The 19,418-nt window shown below is 61.8% G+C and overlaps 1 protein-coding gene across 8 annotated transcripts in view; it reads right to left on the bottom strand.

Moving 5' to 3' along the window:
- The window catches only part of MAP7D1 (MAP7 domain containing 1), a 44,300-nt gene that overhangs the window by 10,777 nt on the left and 14,105 nt on the right, over positions 1–19,418 (bottom strand). For 6 of the 8 annotated variants that reach the window (XM_075908862.2, XM_075908859.2, XM_075908861.2 and 3 more), the window contains exons 2-6: positions 10,931–12,094; positions 10,348–10,416; positions 9,140–9,303; positions 8,251–8,365; positions 5,562–5,672 (exon numbers count right to left, since the gene is read on the bottom strand). In XM_075908862.2, the coding sequence (XP_075764977.2) occupies positions 5,562–5,672; positions 8,251–8,365; positions 9,140–9,303; positions 10,348–10,416; positions 10,931–12,094 (1,623 nt within the window). The remainder of the gene's footprint in view (positions 1–5,561; positions 5,673–8,250; positions 8,366–9,139; positions 9,304–10,347; positions 10,417–10,930; positions 12,095–19,418) is intronic. The other 2 variants (XM_075908865.2, XM_075908866.2) reach the window with 1 other exon arrangement.

The following is a 19,418-nucleotide window of genomic DNA, read 5'->3' as shown; positions in this document are numbered from 1 at the left end:
CATGTTGCCTATGCAGTCGATGCAGCATGCTGCCTTTTCCCCGCAAAAAGATCCCGTGTGCTTCTCATCAGCATCACACTAGGCCCAGCCCCACAGCCTGTACCACCTCGGCTGGGGGGCACTGGCTTCGGTCATCCCACGGCACGGCAGCTCCAGGACCATTCTTGGCAGCCTCTCCTGCCCATCCTTGTGCCGGGATCCATGTGTCCCTCCACTACCACCCCCGCCCCCGAGACAGCCTCAGCCACCGGCCAGAGCCGCTCCTGGGACTCTCTCTCCGGTGGGGGAGCAGCTGGAAGAGCAAACACCCTCCAGGCCAGCGTAAGGGAATCGTGGACACAAGTGACAATGGGGGGCACCAAACAAGGACCCCACTCCCCACGTTCTCTGATCCTTCCCCTCACACCGCCCCTGGCTAGAGCAGCCCCATGGCTCCTGGACTCAGACTGTCACCCTCCGGGAGACAGTGAGCCCTGAACTCCAGGGGCTCTGCCCCTCTGAGCCCCAGACCCCCATCCCAGGAGCCCTGGGGTTTAGCAGGCTACAGCTCTGCTGCTTGGGCCCTGTCCTACAGGCCTGGAGGGCAGCCCTGCCCTTGGCACAGAGCTCTGCAGTCTGGCTGCTCCCCGCTGAAGCCCGGCTCCAGGGGCAGGCAGAACCAGCTCCCTCCGGCCCTCGTGGGGCAGCTGAGCCAAGTTCGCCCAGCCCTGCCCCTGCCAGTCACCCCCATCAGCTGTCGGGCTATTAATAGCTCGGCAGGGCTGCAAACTCCCATCACTAGGCAACCAGCAAACAGAACAGCAGCTTGGGGGCTTATAAATAGCGCTCGGGCTTGGCGAGCTGTGGCACGGGGCTGGGTACCGGGCTCCGGCTGCTTGGGCAAGCTCCCCGCAGAGCCGGGCAGCCCCGGAGAGCAGACAGCAGCCCGTACGGAGGGGCACGGCACACACCAGTGCAGGGGCGGAGCTGGATCCCCAGCTCACTCCCCCCCCCCCCCCCGAGCGCTGCAGTGTGGACGGGCCAGGCTTAGGCCAGCAGTGCAGAGGGAGCCCTCTTTCGGCAATCCCGCCTTCGCCCCATAGCCAATGGGCCGCAAGGAACTGGCAGCCCAGTCACCCCACCCCTGCACCGCCGGATCACGCACGCCCGTGTGCCCCACACGCCAGACACACTAGCGAGGCACCCTGCCAGCTCACCGAGGGGCAGCAGTGTGTCTGGCACCAGCCCCTTGTCCTGAATTCACCAGGCCTGCAAACACGGCCGCAGCCCCCTCAAAAAGAGAGGAACTAGTAGGGGGAGTAGAGGTGGATGACAACCTGGGAAGCAGTGATCATGAGATGGCAGATGACCAAAGGAAGAAAGGAGAGTAGCAAAATACACACCCTGGACTTCAGAAAAGCAGACTTCGACTCCCTCAGGGTATGTCTACACTACCCTCCTAATTCGAATTAGGAGGGTAATGTAGGCATACTGCACTTGCAAATGAAGCCCGGGATTTGAATTTCCCGAGCTTCATTTGCATAAGCGGGGCGCCGCCATTTTTAAAACCCCGCTGGTTCGAACCCCGTGCAGCGCGGCTACACGGGGCACGAACTAGGTAGTTCGAACTAGGCTTCCTAGTTCGAACTACCGTTAGTCCTCATGGAATCGTTAGTACAGAGGCGTACAGATAGTGCGGAATGGCTTGCTAGTTCGAACTATCTAGCCCGTGCCGCGTGTAGCCACGCGGCACGGGGTTCGAACAAGCCGGCATTTAAAAATGGTGCCGGCCGGCTTATGCAAATGAAGCCCGGGAAATTCAAATCCCGTGCTTCATTTGCAAGTGCGGTATGCCTACATTACCCCGCTAGTTCGAACTAGGGTGGTAGTGTAGACATACCCCCTGAGAACTGATGGGCAGGATTCCCTGGGATGCTAACATGAAGGGGAAAGGAGTCCCGGAGAGCTGGCAGTATTTTAAAGAAGTCTTACTGAAGGCACAGGAAGAAACCATCCCGATATGCAGCAAGAAAAGCAAATGTGGTAGGCGACCAGACTGGCTTACCAGGGAAATCCTTGGTGATCTTAAACAGAAAAGGAAGCGTACAAGAAGTGGAAACTTGGATAGATGACTAGGGAGGAATATAAATATATAGCTCGAGAATGCAGGGGAGTTATCAGGAAGGCGAAAGCGCAATTGGAATTGCAGTTAGCAAGGGATGTGAAGGGTAACAAGAAAGGTTTCTACAGGCATGTTAGCAATAAGAGGGTGATCAGAGAGAGTGTGGGGCCCTACTGGCTGAGGGAGGTAACCTAGTGACAGATGATGGGGGAAAAGCTGAAGTACTCAATGCTTTCTTTGCCATGGGTCCATGATTTAATGCATCCGAGGCTACTGAGGGAGTTGGCAAATGGCCCTGCGGAGCCTTTGGCATTATTTTTGAAAAGTCGTGGAGATCAGGAGAGATCCCTGATGCCTGGAAAAAGGCAAATGTAGTGCCCATCTTTAAAAAAGGGAAGAAGGACGATCCAGGGAACTACAGAACAGTCAGCCTTACCTCAGTCCCCAGAAAAATCATGGAGGGGATCCTGAAGGAATCCATTCTGAAGCACTTAGAAGAGGGGAAAGTGATCAGGACTAGGCAATATGGATTCACCAAGGGCAAGTCGTGCCTGACCCATCTGATTAGCTTCTATGATGAGGTAACTGGCTCTGTGGATGTGGGAAAGTCAGTGGATGTGAGATACCTTGACTTTAGCAAGGCTTTTGATACGGTCTCCCACAATATTCTTGCCAGCAAGTTAAGGGAATGTGGATTGGATAAATGGACGGTAAGATGGACAGAAAGCTGGCTAGGATGTCGGGCCCAACGGGTAGTTATCAACGGCTCGATGTCAGGTTGGTGGTCGGTTTCTAGCGGAGTGCCCCAAGGATCGGCTCTGGGACCGGTTTTGTCCAACATCTTTATTAATGACCTGGATGAAGGGATGGATTGCACCCTCAGCAAGTTTGCAGATGACACTAAACTAGGGGGAGAGTTAAATACACTAGAAGGCAGGGATAGGATCCACAGTGACCTAGACAGTTTAGTGGATTGGGCCAAAAGAAATCTGATGAGGTTCAACAAGGACAAGTTTGGAGTCCTAACCTTGGGACAGAAGAATCCCAAGTACTGTTACAGGCTGGGGACCAAATGGCTAAGTAGCAGTTCAGCAGAAAAGGACCTGGGGATTACAGTGGATGAGAAGTGGGATATGAGTCAACAGTGTGCCCTTGTAGCCAAGAAGGCTAATGGCACATTAGGGTGCATTGGGAGGAGCATTTCCAGCAGATCCAGAGATGTGATTATTCCCCTTTATTTGGCTCTGGTGAGGCCACATCTGGAGTATTGTGTCCAGTTCTGGGCCCCCCGCACCCACTATAGAAAGGATGTGGACGCATTGGAGAGGGTCCAGCGGAGGGCAACCAAAATGATTAGGGGGCTGGAGCGCATGACCTATGAGGAGAGACTGAGGGATTTGAGTTTGTTTAGTCTGCAGAAGAGAAGAGCGAGGGAGGATTTGGTAGCAGCCTTCAACTTCCTGAAGGGAGGTTCCAAGGAGGATGGAGAGAGGCTGTTCTCAGTAGTGACAGATGGCAGAACAAGGAGCAATGGTATCAAGGTGCAGTGGAGCAGGTCTAGGTTAGATATTAGGAAAAACTATTTCCCTAGGAGGGTGGTGAAGCTCTGGAATGGGTTGGTGGAGTCTCCGTCCCTAGAGGTTTTTAAGTCTCGGCTTGACAAAGCCCTGGCTGGGTTGATTTAGTTGGGATTGGTCCTGCCTTGGGCAGGGGGCTGGACTTGATGACCTCCTGAGGTCTCTTCCAGCCCTGGGATTCTATGAAAGGGAGGGTTTCCCAGAGAACCAGCTAGTTCCCCACTGGGACGGAAGCTGCGCTCAGCCGTCAGGGACACCGAGGCCTTGGATGGAGAGCTGTTGCTGGATCACAGAGCCCTCTCACAGGCAGAGCAGCATCCGCCGAGCGCCACGTTGCCAGGCCAGGTGACTGGAGCTGCTGTCACTTCATGGCTCTACCTCTCCTCCCATCCTCGCCGTACAACAGCCAGGCCTGGGGGCTCTCCACTTTGCTCCCAACCCTGCAGGGAATTTGAACTAGATGCCAGTGGGAGGGTTACAGGCTCCTGAGGCTGCTGAAGGCTTTTGGGATGTGTAAAAATTAATATGGGTCTGGGATGGCTAAACACTAGTGGTTAAGAAGTTCAGCCACGGGCGGCATTACTCTTGAACATGTTTTTCCCCTTTGTTTCTATAGTCTGGAAAGAGAGACTAAGAGTCCGGCCAAAACCGGTATTGTCCTTCCTGATGTATAAATATGCTTTTTCCCTGCATTTTTGCAGCCTAGAAAAATAGATAAGTAATGCAGCTGCTCTTCTTTGTTGTGTCTTTTACCTCCCCTCCTGGGCGCTGTATAATATTTCAGGGTTACTTTTCCTGTAATCTCTGTAACCTGTTGATCCGGAAAGTTTGCAGCATAGAAAAGTGTTGATTTAATTAGACATTCTGTAAATAGTAATTAGGGAGGGGTATAATAATATTCATTACCTGCTTATTAATATTCATTGTATGGGAGTTAACATCAGTGAAAAGGGTTTTAGTTAAAGTAGGGAGAGATGTGTGAATTAACATACTAAAATAGATAAAAAGGTGTAATTGGTGCCAAATTGTGGCCACTTGGGACATTGTGTTGAATGTCCGAGGTAAATATGCGAGGGCAATAAAGTGGTTCCGTTTATCCCATCCACTCCTGGATCGCCTGTTTCTTCTCTAAGGGTTTGTTTACACTGTCATCCTACTTCGAACTAGGGTGGCTAATGTAGGCATTCGAACTTGCAAATGAAGCCCGGGATTTAAATATCCCAGGCTTCATTTGCATGTTCCTGGGCGCCGCCATTTTTAAATGCCCTGTAGTTCGAACTACCTGCCCATGGTTACACGCAGCATGGGCTAGGTAGTTCGAATTAAAGCTCCTAATTCGAACTACCGTTAAACCTCCCTGGAGGGGAGGTAGTTTGAACTACGGGGCATTTAAAAATGGCGGCGCCCGGGAACATGCAAATGAAGCCTGGGGTATTTAAATCCCGGGCTTCATTTGCAAGTTCGAATGCCTATATTAGCCACCCTAGTTCGAACTAGGGTGGCAGTGTAGACATACCCTCACAGAGGCGTCTCCGGGGCATTGGGCCCATGTTCCCAGCCTGCCCCCTGAAGCTAGGGAAGGTGCACCTGGAACCTCCAGGGTTCCTTGCAGAGCAAGAGGGGTAGGCAAGGCCAGGGCAGGGTGCTCTGCCCAGCGAGCGAGGAGATGCCCACGGGCTCCTTGCAAGAGAAAACAGCAAACGGCTTCTCCCTCTCCACAGACGGGACATTGCGAGGGCAGGGACTGGGGGGATGGGCTCTCCCTGGCACTTAAGGGGGCCTCTCCCTAGTGCAGGGGGGGGGGGCGGGATCTGGGGTCAGCTCCCTCAGCTGCTTCTCCCCACTGGCCCCATGCACTGGTGGGAAAGGCAAAGGTGTCTTACTTCTACTGGGAGAGTTCCAGAGAGTGGCGGAGGATTTGGAGAGCCGCTTGTTGATTATAGAGTCCACGTGTTTGGGGAGGTTAACAGCGGACACTGAGCACCGGCTCGCACCTAAAGGAGGGAAAAGACACAAGGGCATTAAGGTCACGGCGGCTGGGAGCCGGGGGCCCTTCGCATGCAGGCATGCAGCGTCGAGTGCCAGGGCGGAGCTGCCTTCGGAGGGCCCTGGGGCCTCCGCACAGGACTGCAGGAGGGATGGGGCGGCAGAGACAAAGCCCTGGGCCCAGCATGCAGGAGGCACAGGGATCCACTGGCAGCTGGTGCACCCACTGGGGTCCTGGGCCCTCTGCCCAGGAGGGAGCCCTGAACAGCAGCCGTGCCCCGTGGCTTCCCGGGCAGGAGGCTCGGTTGGGCTGTCCTGCTCAGCAGGCCAGGATGGCGTTCGCCAGGCCCGGCTGGGTGCTCTGGGGCGACGCTCCCCTGGGGCGACGCAGCTGGGCCCCATGAGGAGCCAGGTCTGTGTCTGGCCCTGCCGGGGGCAGGGTGGCATCAGGGTGGGCTCAGAGACGGCTGGCTGAGGACCCCAGCGTGGGGCCAACGGGCAGCCTGCCCGTCCCGTCCCAGCCCCAGCTGGCGCCCGCAGAGAGAGCACCAGTCTGGGTGGAGAGGAGCCCGGATGGGGGAGTTACAGGGAAAGGAGGAGCCTGCAGGCATTAGACAGGCTCCCCCAGATCATACACACCAAACCCACCCCTCACCTCCGCCAGTGCCCCTCGATCCTGCCCTGCCCGGCCCTCTCTGAGCCCGGGTGCGGGTCTCTGCAGCCTCTGCTGCTTGCTCAGGCAGGGGGAGAGCTGGCACCGGACTGCCCCCTGCCTCAGGCACAGGCCGGGCAGGCTCAGCACAGCCGAGGGGCTGCCCCAGCACGGAACTGCCCCTCCCGTTAACTCACTGCAGCTTGCTCTGCGCGGGACGCTGCCCTCCCAGGCAGTGCATGGGCTGGGGGAGGTTTGGGCATCTCCCTCTGCCCAGGTGCCAGGCGAGCCAAATGGAGGAGGGTCAGAATCTGCAACGCAGCTGCGGATGGGTGGAACGGGCCTGAGATCCCAGGGGACTGCCCCACTGCGAGCTGCACAGCCCTCAAAGAATCCACTCTGGGGCGTCAGATGGCGGCGAGTCACAGACCCAGGTGCCTCCTTCTGGCTGCTCAAGTCCCCGTCAGAATTCGGGGCAGGGCTGGAGCTGGGCCCGGCTCTCCCAGGTTGGGATCCTGCCTCTGAGCCCAGCTCCATCGACGGCTCCCAGCAGGAACCAACCCAAACTCAGCCATTCCCACCAGGTTGCCCCACAAACTCAGCCAACGCAGCCCCCACCCGTCACGCCGCTGCCTCTCCAGCCCCTCCACCGGTGTCCCTTGGAGCGAGTCGCCAGCTGCTCTGGCTGCAGAGAGAACCCCAGAAACACGGCCCACAGGTAACCGCGACATTTACTTGAGTCTGCAGAGCACCTGCGCCCCCAGCTCGGCAAGGAGAACCGCCCCCTTCGCTCGGCGGCCCAGACACATCGCTTCACTATTTCACCCGCCCATATGGCAGAGCGGGGGGGGCCGTGGGGCGCGCCACGGAGCTGCACATGGGAGCGACGCTGCGTTTTGGTGACAGAGGCGGGAGACTTTGGGTGCTGCCTCCAGAGGGAGTCACTCTGCCCCACCGACCCGGAGCGCTGACCCTGGGCAGAGCGTCCCACTTCGAGCCCTGCTCCAACCTGCCTGTTGGAGGAAGCCGTAGGGACCTGGGCAGAGCCAGCTGAGTGCCCGGAACGGGGGGGGGATGCCGCGGTAAAGTGGACAAACGACTCGGAGACCTGTTCCACCGGACCACCAAGGGCTCCCCAGACGGCGACGCCAACGCGAGGAACGGTGCTCTGCGCAGTGCCGAGCTGGCTGCAGGGAACGCATCCCCCAGGCAGACCAGACACCTACTGGACCGCGCCGTGTCTCCGGCCAGGGGCGGGTAACAGCAGCAGACGGTTGTGCCGTTTCCACACACGCTCACTCGTGCCACGTTCCCCGAGAGAGGGTGACGCCGTGTCCATATTCACAAACAACCGGCCAGCGTCAGGCTGCCTAGGAACCGTGGGGCCCTGGAGACGGGGAGTGACCGGGCGCCACCAGCCAGAGAGGCCCCCAGGACAGGGCAGCAGGACACTGAGAGCCCACACACAGGGCAAGCGCGCCGAGAGCAACACCCCTAAGCAGAGGGAGGGGGTAGGGGGACCGCGTGCCCCGAATTTATAGGGACAGTCCCGCGATCTGGGGTCTGTCCTGGACAGGCGCTTGCTACCCCGCACCCCTGCCCTGATTTTTCACACTAGCTGCTGCCCCAGGAGGGACCCTGGCAGGCACCGGGTACCGTGCTGGCACCGCTATGCAGAAGGCAGCTAGTCAGGAACAAGGAGGTTCCTGTGGATCCCGACACCCCTGCCCCTACCTAGACACTGCAACCCGCCCACGCTCCTCCCAGCATGGCCAGCCGGTGGCACGTGAGCCTGGGCACAGCCACCTGCAATGCCTGGGTCGCTGCAGAGAGCTCGGCCGGGGAGACTTCCAAGGATCCCACTTCCATCTTCTCCCACGGGGAGCCCAGGCAGCTTGTGCCCAGCCACGTGTGCACGGGAGCCCCCCACTCACCATCCTTGTGCCGAGGGGAGCCCTGGTGGAGCGCGCCAGCCCACGACCACCTCTGCTGCCGGATCTCGGACCAGGTCTTCTTGGCCGACCGCTGGATGGCGGCTTCGTAGCGCTCCTGCGTGACAAGGGGCTGGGTGAGGAGCAGGTTGTGGGGGGGGGGGGGGAGCCTGCAGCTGCACAAGCTGCATCCAAGCATCGGGGCCCAGCCCGTGGGAGTTAATATTAGGGACCAGGGCAAGGGGGTGGTACCTGGGAAGGAGTGAGCCAGGACAAGCACCTGTCGCCAGCTGCACCCCACGCTGCCAGGCCATGTGGGAGGTGCAGGACATTGGTCTGTGGGTGCAGGGGGAGCTGGGGAGCACATGCATGTTGGGGGGCTGCCGGTGCACAGGGAGGCAAGAGGCTGGATTGGGATGGGGGCATCCAGGGGAGGAGAGGCTAGGGCACAGGAGAGGCAGGGGCTGGGGCATGCAGCAGGGGGTGCAGGTGCACTGGGAGACAGGGCGGGAGATGCAGTGGGAGTGCAGGTGCACAGGAGAGGCGGGGGCTGGGACATGCAGTGGGGGGGGGGGGTCGCAGGAGCCAGGGGGCTGCTTTTCCCATCCCATTTTGTGCCTAGAGATCTCATACCCACGGGCAGGTAGACAGGAGAGGCGGGGGCTGGGGCATGCAGTGGGGGGGTGCAGATGCACTAGGAGACAGGGGGTGGGGCATGGAGTGGGGGTGAGGTGCACAGGAGAGGCGGGGGCTGGGGCACACAGTGGGGGGGGGGGGGTCGCAGGAGCCAGGGGGCTGCTTTTCCCATCCCATTTTGTGCCTGGAGATCTCATACCCACGGGCGTGTTACGCCAACCAGAGCTGCCCCTGCCCTGCCCGTCCCCGCACTCACCTTGTTCTTCTCCAGCTTCTGCCTCTGGCGCTCCTCCAGGATGGCCCGGCGCTTCTCCGCCCTCAGCCTCTGCTCCTCCAGCCGCTTCCGGCGATCCTCCAGCTGCCTCTCCCGCAGCACCTTGGCCTTCTCCTCCTTCTCCAGCCACAGAGCTCGCTTGGCAGCTGCCGAGAGAGCCCGGCTGTGAGAGGATGGAGCCCCCAGCCCCCAGCGAGCTGCCCGGCCAGTGCCACAGGGCAAGCTCGGCCTAGCTCCTGCCTGGGGCCCCGGCTCGGGTGGCCGGGCTCACCCTGGTGAGCAGTGCGGAAAACAGACCCCACCCTCCGCTGCGTTTGCACCTGCAGCGAGCCCCACGGCCCTTTCTATCCTGGGCCTCTGTGCACCTGGGGCCAGACGGTGCCAAGCAAGCTAGAGACCCCCTCTGAGCGAGCCCCCATCTCTGCCCAAGGCAGATACAGCCTGGCCCAGCTCCCACGCCCGGGACACAGCCCCGAGCACGGCCCTGCTGGTCACCATGGGCTCTTCCCTTCCGCCGGACCCGGGCAGCAGCGGGTGGCGCAGTGACGGGGGCACGGTCTGAGGAGGACGGGTTGGGACGGCACCTTGCTGAGACCCCCCCAGGAGTGCAGGAGAGGCCCCGAGTTGGGCAGGGTGGAGCCGTGGAGCTGCTGGGGTCAGGCGGACGGAGGCGCTGGGCTCTGCCGAAGCCCGCAGCAGGCGACTCAGCCCCAGGTGCCGGGGGAGGATTTGGGGCAGAGGCGCCTGTGGCAACAGCCGGGCCCGGAGGGGAGGAGCCTGGGGCCAGGACAAAAGGGAGTGGAGCAGCAGGCCTGAAAAGCACATTCAGGGAAACAATGGGGGAATGAGGGTGGAAATAGTTGGGAGACAAGGAGGCTGCTGTGTGGGGACGCGGAGGGGGCCCTGCCGGGAGCTGCCAGAGCACGAGGCCCGGGCTCGCTTGGGGCTCCTGGACCCCCCCCCCCCGAGGGGCAGGCGCAGCGAGGACCCATCCTGCCGCTCCTGGCTAATCGCGTTCCCCGCCCAGCCACAGAGCTTCTCCAACTGGGCCCGTCTGGGTCCCGCTTGCCCCTTCGAGAACCGAATCCAGCCCCAGCCCCCGGTGCCCCCCGCCCCAGGCACCTGCACGCACGGCCCTCTCCCAGCACCCCCTGGAGGGGCCAGGCCTGGGGCTCTGGCCCCCTCCTCACCCAGGTACTTGGCTCGCTCTTCCCGCCGCTCCTTCGCCTGCCTGCGCCTTGCTTCTGCTTTCTGGGCACCTGGGGGGGAGAGGAAAGAAAACCTGCTCAGCACTGGGATGTAGCCGTGCCCCGGCCAGCCAGGGAAGCTGGGGACAGCTGCTGGGCAGAGATGAAGGCTCCGAGGTGCGATCCCTGAGGCCTGTCCCAGCGCTGGACCCGCCACTCCAGCCAAGAGCCCCCCCAGGGAACCAGACCGTGCCATGAGAGCGCAGGCCTCTGCTCTGTGCAGCGCCTGGCACTGTCCCCCCCCCCCCCCCGCTTGCTCCTGTGCAGGGGAGCGCTCTAGGGCTGCACCCCCGCCCCGGTGCATGCTGAGCCTGGGTCAGCACTCAGAGCTGGCTGCAGGGATCGATGCATCAGCTCCCAGGAGCCGCACCACGGGGAGCTCCCAGGAGGCCGGCGGGCCAGGCACAGGCACTCAGGTTATTCCAGCCCCACTGCTCCGGGCCTGTCCGCCCGAGTGGGCACCCCGCTCGCTCACCAGGGCTACGGGGGCCGAACGGGAGACACCCAGGGCCCGTGGCGCACACACCTTGCTTGGGCCTGGGGCTGGTGGCCGCTGCGGCAGGTGGCAGAGAAGAGGCGGTGGCAGGGGGCGGCCCATCGCCCTTGGTGGGTAGCGCTTCTCCGGCGGGGGCAGCTGCAGCCGGGGAAAGCCGGACATTTCCTGGAGAGCTCTTTGCTCCCGGAGGGGTCCCTTCCACCGGGGCAGGGGAAACTGCTGGGGCTGGCTGGTCTTGCTGGGGGGGCAGGGCTTCTTCTACAGGTGGGGGGGCAGCAGCAGGGGCAGTCAGGTCTCGCTGGGGGGTCAGGGCTTGTCCTGAAGGCGGGGGGGCAGCAGCAGAGGCTGGCTGGTCTCGCTGGGGGGGCAGGGCTTGTCCTGAAGGCGGAGGGGCAGCAGCAGAGGCTGGCTGGTCTCGCTGGGGGGGCAGGGCTTGTCCTGGAGGCGGAGGGGCAGCAGCAGAGGCTGGCTGGTCTCGCTGGGGGGTCAGGGCTTGTCCTGGAGGCGGAGGGGCAGCAGCAGAGGCTGGCTGGTCTCGCTGGGGGGTCAGGGCTTGTCCTGGAGGCGGAGGGGCAGCAGCAGAGGCTGGCTGGTCTCGCTGGGGGGTCAGGGCTTGTCCTGGAGGCGGAGGGGCAGCAGCAGAGGCTGGCTGGTCTCGCTGGGGGGGCAGGGCTTGTCCTGGAGGCGGAGGGGCAGCAGCAGAGGCTGGCTGGTCTCGCTGGGGGGTCAGGGCTTGTCCTGGAGGCGGAGGGGCAGCAGCAGAGGCTGGCTGGTCTCGCTGGGGGGTCAGGGCTTGTCCTGGAGGCGGAGGGGCAGCAGCAGAGGCTGGCTGGTCTCGCTGGGGGGGCAGGGCTTGTCCTGGAGGCGGAGGGGCAGCAGCAGAGGCTGGCTGGTCTCGCTGGGGGGTCAGGGCTTGTCCCGGAGGTGGGGGCGCAGCAGTAGAGGCTGGCTGGCCTTGCTGCGGGGGCCGGGCTTCTCCCAGAGGGGTCACTTCCACAGGGATAGGCGCAGCAAGGGGGGAGAGCTGGTCGCTCGGGGGGGGGCTGCTCTCTCCCATAGGGGTTGCTGCGGGAGGGGCAGGCCAGTCACTCCTGAGGGGCAGCGTTTCTCCTGCAGACAGCGGGGGGATCGCGGCAGGCGCTGGCCGGTGGCTCCGGGGGGCACCGCTCTGCCCTGGAGGAGTTGCGGCTTTATCTGAAACACAGAAGCAGAGAACAAGGTCACTCCCTGACCCAGAAGCCAGGACGGCCCCGTGCACGGTCCCCGCAGCAGGTCCCCAGCCAGGCTGGGGCAGGACTTGGGGGAACCCTGCTCTGCCCCCCACCTCAGAGCTCCGGACCGGGGCCTCATGGAGCAGTGACCCCTGCAGGCCACCGAGGGGCAGGCACAGCAAAGCCAGGGCAGAGCCCTCCTGGCATCATGGGGCCACCTGCACTGGCCCCCGCAGCAGGGGAGAGCCGGTCAGCACTGCCCTCCCCAGCGGCCACAGACTATTTTAGCCTCAAAACAGGAACCAAGGACAGGAAGTGACACCCAACACTGCTGGACTCAGCCTGGCGCCCCCCTGCCCCGCAGCCCCTCGGGACTCCCATGTCTCTCCCACACGCCCCCCCATGTTTGCTCTCTCGGACCTGGCAGGGGGCTCGGGAACGGCTCCAGGGGCAGGGGAGGGTGGCTGGGCCAAGGCTGATTGCAGGAGAAAACAGCCCCGTGCCCTGACGGGAGCTGGCCAGAGCAAGGCCTCTGTGGGGACCCAGCCGGCCCATGGCAGCTTGCGCCCCTCCTGGCCTGGCCCCCGGCACTGGGATGTGCTCAGCACCATAGACTGCCGGGAGCAGAACCACAGACCATGGGAGACAAAGCCCCGGGCAACCCCCTATGGGAGCAGGGGCAGTGCAAGTAGCCAGGCAGGGGATGGGGGGGTAGGGGGAGGGACAGGACATTGCTGGGCCCAGATTCTCCCGCCAACACCGATGTCCCCCCCCATAGAGACGGCAGCACCCCACAACGGTCAGTGGCCCACACACCCCGCAGCCCCCCGTTGCCAGGCACAGTACGTCCCTCCAGCCAGCTGGCACAATGCACAGAGCGCCCACAGGCAAGGGCCTGGTACTGGCAGGCACTAGCCACCGGGGCATAAAGCCACCCTGTTTCCTGTGGCAGCAGCTGCCTGGCCTGCTCCCAGGTGGGGGCCGAGGGTCTGGGATCCTCTGCTCCGAGCCAAGCCCGTCCCCAGACAGCGAAAGGTTCCCGCGGTAGGAAGGGCAGGGCCCAGGGCTGGACGGGCAGGGCCCTCCTGGCGGGAGGGGGCCACGCCCCCATCCCTTCCCAGCGCCAGCGTGGGAGCTGCCTTTGCCAGCCCAGGCTGGTGATGTCCCAGCTCCCTCTGCGTCATCGCTCCTGCCCCAGCCGCGGAGACGGGGCCTGCGGCAAGTGCGCGGCGCACAACAATTGACTAATGCTGCAAGAATGTCCATGTGAGGCCGACGCATCTCCAGCAGCCCCAGCCAGCGGGGCCACCCAGCACCTCCCGCTCCCACAGGAAGCGACAGGCTGGGCCTGGTGGGAGGAACACGCAGGCCCCTCCCAACCCAGCCGGAGAGAGATGAAACAGGGAGACAATTCTCTCTCTCTCTCTCTCTCTCTCTCTCTCTCTCTCACACACACACACACACACGCACGCTCTCTCTCTCTCACACACACAAACACACGCATGCTCTCTCACACACACACACACACACGCTCTCACACACACACACGCATGCTCTCACACACACACACAAACACACGCATGCTCTCACACACACACACAAACACATGCATGCTCGCTCTCTCTCACACACAAACACGAATGCTCTCACACACACACACAAACACATGCATGCTTTCTCTCTCACACACACGCTCTCACACACACATGCATGCTCTCACACACACAAACACACGCATGCTGTCTCACACACAAACACACGCATGCTCTCTCACACACACACAAATGCTCTCTCACAACCACACACAAACACATGCATGCTCTCTCTCACACACACACACACACACACACACACACACACACACACACACACACACACACACACACACGCTGCAGGGTTGCTGGGAGGTGGCAGGGACCAGGACCTGCGGCTGCCCATGCTGCACGTGGGAAAGCAACCCGCAACTCCCAGCATAAAGCTGTCTGGGCCGGGGGGCAGGCTCAGCGCCGGTTCAGATACAGGCTGCCAGGGGGCTGCAGGGCAGGAGTGAGGGGCACCGAGGTGCATTCAGGAGCCTGGTACCCGAAGGTCGCCTGGAGTTAAGGTGCCACGAGTGGTTTGCTGCCCCCTTCCCTGGAGGAGCCCAGGTCCCTGCCTGCCCACATCCCCGGAGACGCGCGAGGAGTCGGCCCCCTCCGGCTGCAGCAGAGGCCTGCATGCGGGTTTGGAGAGCGCGTCCCCTGGGATGGGTCTATTCCAGTCCTGGCACTGGGGCTGCCCCTCTCCACTGCAGGTGCCAGGCAGGGATTAACAGCACCAAAGGGGATGGGAGCAGAGCAGGTCTCGCAGCAATAGTGTCACTACAGGGCAGCCACAAGGGGGCGCCTTTGGGCGGGGTCAATGGGGATGGGCAGCAAAGCAGATGCTTCCCTGGTGCAACAGCAGGGTCCTTCCATTACCTCCACCCCCACGGGCAGGCAAGGGGCATGGCCGAGCCTGGCTTCAGCCCCACAGAGGGGAGTGGGCGAGTGCATGTAGGATGGAGCCGCCTGAGAACCCCCCTTGTTCATCCTGGGCTCTGAGGCCAGCAGGGGCAGCCCCAGGGAGCAGGGCAGTGGGGAATGGGCCGGAGACTGGAGCACACCCCAGGAGGGCAGAGCCGTGCCCCCGAGCACTGCTAAAGAGCTGAGTCGGATGGACGGATGGACAGACATGCCAGAGGGACACGGACAACTAAGCCAACATCCACCTCCACGGACAGGCCCAAACCATGGACTCACCGGCAGTTCATTAGGCCGCATGGCCAATGGGGAAAGCGCCTCCAGCCACAGGGCCCTGGGGCAGGCAGGCTGGACTACGCGGACGCTCTCCACTAGGGATGTTAAATTAATTGAATAGTTGACTGATCTCATGAATTCTTATCACTTAGGGTATGTCTACACTACCCCCCTAGTTCGAACTAGGGGGGTAATGTATGCATACCGAACTTGCTAATGAAGCCCGGGATTTGAATTTCCCGGGCTTCATTAGCATAAAGCCGGCGCCGCCATTTTTAAAATCCGGCTAGTGCGAACCCCGTGCCGCTTCTAATCCGAACTATCTGTACGCCTCGTGGAACGAGGGGGGTAGTGTAGACATACCCTTACTCGACTATTCTATAGTCCCCAAGGGTGGGGCCGGCAGCCAGTGCGCTCTGGCCCCACTCCCGAAGAGCCCACTGCTGCCTCTGTATCAGAGGTAGCAGCAGGGGGTGCCAGGCAGGCGCTGGTCCACAAGGGGAGCCGGTTTAAAAACCAGCTCTCCTCATGGACTGTCTGCCTGTCACCTTGCGCTGCTGCCTCTGATACAGAGGCAGCAGCACGGGGTGGAAGCAGCCTCCGTCGGGGCGGGGTAGGGGGGAACTGAGCTTTCAGACTCAGTGCAAGCCAGAACTGAGCAGGGCTGCCTGCGCGCCTAACTCCTAATACACTTTAAATGCAGGGGTGCAAGCCAGAACCGAGCCGGGCTGCTGGCTAGCCTGCTAAAAAATATGCTGGCGGGGTGTGTGTGGGGGGGAGAGGGGGAACGCGTGTGGTTTATAGCATTAACTGATAAGCTTTTGCTTATTGGCTAATCAGTTAATCAACTCCACTATTACATCCCTACTCTCCATGTGTCACGGTGGTAAGAATGGCAGCCACATGGCCAGGGCTGCACCAAGGCCCCATCAGCGCAGGCCCAGGAAAGGCAGCCGCTGAGCAGTTTTTTGGGGGAGGGTCTCACAGCAGATTGGGAGACAGGGGGCCTGTGGCACAGTGGGGAAAAATCGGTCCCTGGGGGGACAGCCATGGCCCAGGCAAGGGAGAGCATCGCGGCACTGCCCTCCCAGAGCTCCTGAGGCGGAACGGCCCCAGCACGCTCCAGAGAAAGGGGCTGACTGCAGCTGGTCCCTTGGCCCCCCAGCCTCATGAACCAAGCGCTAACCCAGTCCACGCCAAGAGAAGAGGCAACGCCTCCCCTTGCCCCGGCCTGCTGGTGTCTAGAGCTCTGCTCCGTGGCGAGGTGGGCTCGTCCCTGCTCCGTGGCCCTCCCGTCGCGAAGGGGGTTCTCACCTCAGAGCTGCTCTGTACAAAGCTCACCTGAGGCGGCAGCACTGGCCGCCCCCTCGTGAGGAGGGGACAGACGGACGGACGGACGTGCCACGCCGGAGGGGCACTGGCTCCACTAGCACAGGGAAGGAAGCGGCTCACAAAGGGCTTTCCCCACGAGCAAAAAGCCAGCGAGCGGCGGAGTGTGGATGGCTGTGGCGTGCCAGGTAGAGGGGCATTGCCAGGGCTGTGTGAGCCCAGAGCTGGGACAGCAGCGGCTGGGGGCTGAGACTGAGGGGCACCAGCCGAGGTGGGAGAGGGGAGGTAGGGAGCTGGCCCTAACCCCGACTGGCTCTGGTTCTCTGGCATTGCCCCCACCACACCCTCTCCACACGGGGAGTCCCCGCCCTACAGCGTCTCCGAGACAACGCCCTGCCATTTCCCCATTGGCAGGGCCCGGCTCCAGGCCCAGCTCTCCCGGCTGCGGCACTGGAAACTCCGTCACGCTGCCTCTGCGAGGCATAGCTCACACGCGCCGCTCCCGCCCCTCCCGTCGAGTCTGCTGGGGAGTGGGCGTGCGACACGCCAGATCAAAGGGGTGTTTTGTTTACAAGGCAGGGGTGTCGGCGCTGGCATCACGGCTCCGGGCTCCCAGCAAAGCTGCCGCACAGGCAGCGGGAGGCGGGTGGCTCGGCTCCGAGACTCACAGAGCTCAGCATCCCTCCTCGGAGCCGGACTCCCGGGGCGCTCCGCTCGCCTGCAGGCACAGAAACAAGGGCCAACATCTAGGGCCAGTAGCTCCCAACGGGGACACCAGCCACCACGGTCTGTAGGGAACCCCCCCAGGCCCCGCTCCCAGGGGGCTGGTAACTCCCTCCATCCCCTCCGGCCGCAGTGTTCTCCAGCCATTGCTCAGAGCCACAGGGCTGGGTCATCCCAGCTCTCTAGTGCTTAGGGTTACATGTGGCAGGTTCCCAGTGCTCTAACCGCAAGGGCCCTGCCTGGGCGCCCTGCACGGCTCTGGCGGGGTAGAGGAGCTGGGATGGCGGTGCCCGCGGTGGGACACCAGCCAACTCTCCCAGTGCGTGAGATTTACTGCACCACGTTTCATTTCCGGGCCCCTGCTCCGCCAAGGCGAGCGCTTTGCCGCCCCTGCCTGTTTATGGAGCAGCGCGCAGGCCTTGTGAAGAGAAAAGCCAGACCATGCTGGCAGGGCAACACCGGCCAGGCACCACCTCAGGCCTGTCTGCCAGCCCCAGGAGCAAGGCCGAGGCTGGGAGCGATAGCTGAGAGGGTGGAAACCGTAACCCAGAGGGCTTGGAGACGTCTCGGGAAGGACGTCTGCTCAGTGGGGCAAGAGGAGGGGCGGAGGCGCATGTCTGTCCTACGTTCATGGGAGTTTGCCTTCCTAACACTGTGGATAGAAAACGCCCCCCTCAGACGCAGGCCTGGTGCGGGGCCCTGGGACTCACGTTCACATACCGAGGCTGAAAGCAAAGAACCTGCCGGCCTGGCTAAGGGAGACAGCGTCCGAGCAGCCAATTCCCTGGCCTAGCTGCCTGCAAAGCTCTGAATAATCACCTGGACTAATCGCAGAGAGCGGCCGGGGAAGCGCAGCAGCAGCAGCAGCCAGGGCGGGGCAGGAGAGACGCCCAGTGAAGGTCGCTCTGGGACAGTCCACTCTCATCCTTGGCGCATTTCCTCTTTTCCTGACCTCGCTCGCCTGCGTCCAAGGCCCAGCCAGCACCGAGCCCGACACTGGCCCCCTGCGCCGATCCCCTCGCCACCAGGCCCAGCGGGAGGGGCACGTGTGCAAGGCCGGGTGGGCACGCTGGACGTTCGGTGCGGCTGTGCCTTAGACGCACGCTCACAGAGATGCTGCGGTCCCTCCCCCCAGGGCTCCAGTGTGGATGAGCGAGCCACGGACGGATGTTGGGAGCTCGCTACAGGCCCCAGCGTGGGAACAGTTCAGAGCCTCGCGGTAGGAAGGGCCAGTTAGAAGCAAGCCAACGACAACTGATGAGCATCTGTTAACCCTTTATAAATGTGCCCTTACTACGGAGCATGACCAAGACCCCCGCCTCCAGCCACACCTTGCCACCAGTGTCCCGGGCGGGAAGGCCTTCCAGAGCCCTGTCTACTCTAGGGCTCCTGCCTGGGGAGAGTCTTTCCTTGGCTTGTGAGTTGCCCAGTCAGCCATGGCTCTGTTTTCCAAGCTCACCCATGGAGACCCAGCCCCTGAACACAGCAGGTCCAGGCTGGGATCCCATGAACACCGCTGAGCGGGCCCCGGATGGGAAGAGGCCCCGGCCTGTGGAAACCAGGCACTGAGGGGTTCAAAGGCCGGAGAGCAGCCCTGCCCATAGCCCAAGACTATCCGCACCCGGGGCCCGCCCCAGGGAAAGGCTGTGAGCCCCAGGGAGCGTGACAGGGGCTGGCTGCGGGAGCCCACTGGGGTGTCATTCAGCTGTCGCATCCGGAGCTCGGAGATGGAGCCCTGTTCCGTTTGGGGCAGAGAAACTGACCCGGCTGACGTCCCAGCCTCAGTCTCCTCCATCAGCCCACGGGAGTGGTAGCACTGGGCAGGAGACCCCAGCAGGATCCTGGTGCCTGTGACCCACAAGCCGCTGAATGTGCAGCACATGACAGGGGAGGGCTGACGCTGCAGTGATGGCCAAACATACGGGCAGGCAATGCCTGTCAGAGCTACAGGGATTCAGAAGGTTCAGAAAAGGGCAACAGAAATAATTAGGGGTTAGGAACAGATCCCATGTGAAGAGAGATTAAAAAAACTGGGACTTTTCAGCTTAGAAAAGAGGAGACTAAGGGGGGGACATGACAGAGGTCTATACAATCATGACTGGTGTGGAAAAAGTGAACAAGGAAAAGTTATTTAGTTGTTCCCATAAGAACCCAATGAAATTAATAGGAAGCAGGTTTAAAACAAACAAAAGGAAGTTTCTCTTCATGCAGCGTGCAGTCAACCTGTGGAACTCCTTGCCAGAGGATGTGGTGAAGACCAGGACTTTATCAGGGTTCAAAAAAGAACTGGATAAATTCATGGAGGTTAGGTCCATCAATGGCTATTAGTCAGGATGGGTAGGTCCCTAGCATCCGTCTGTCAGAGGCTGGGAATGGGTGACAGGACAGGGATCACTTGATTGGCCACTGTCGGCAGACCGGACACTGGGCTAGATGGACCTTTGGTCTGACCTAGTCTGGCCGGTCTTATGAGCAGCC

This window comes from Pelodiscus sinensis, chromosome 26 (genome assembly GCF_052426305.1).
Source record: "Pelodiscus sinensis isolate ZL-2025 chromosome 26, ASM5242630v1, whole genome shotgun sequence".
Lineage (NCBI taxonomy): Eukaryota > Metazoa > Chordata > Testudines > Trionychidae > Pelodiscus > Pelodiscus sinensis.
The sequence above is the reverse complement of the archived record's forward strand: the minus strand, read 5'-3'. Positions and strand labels throughout refer to the sequence as shown.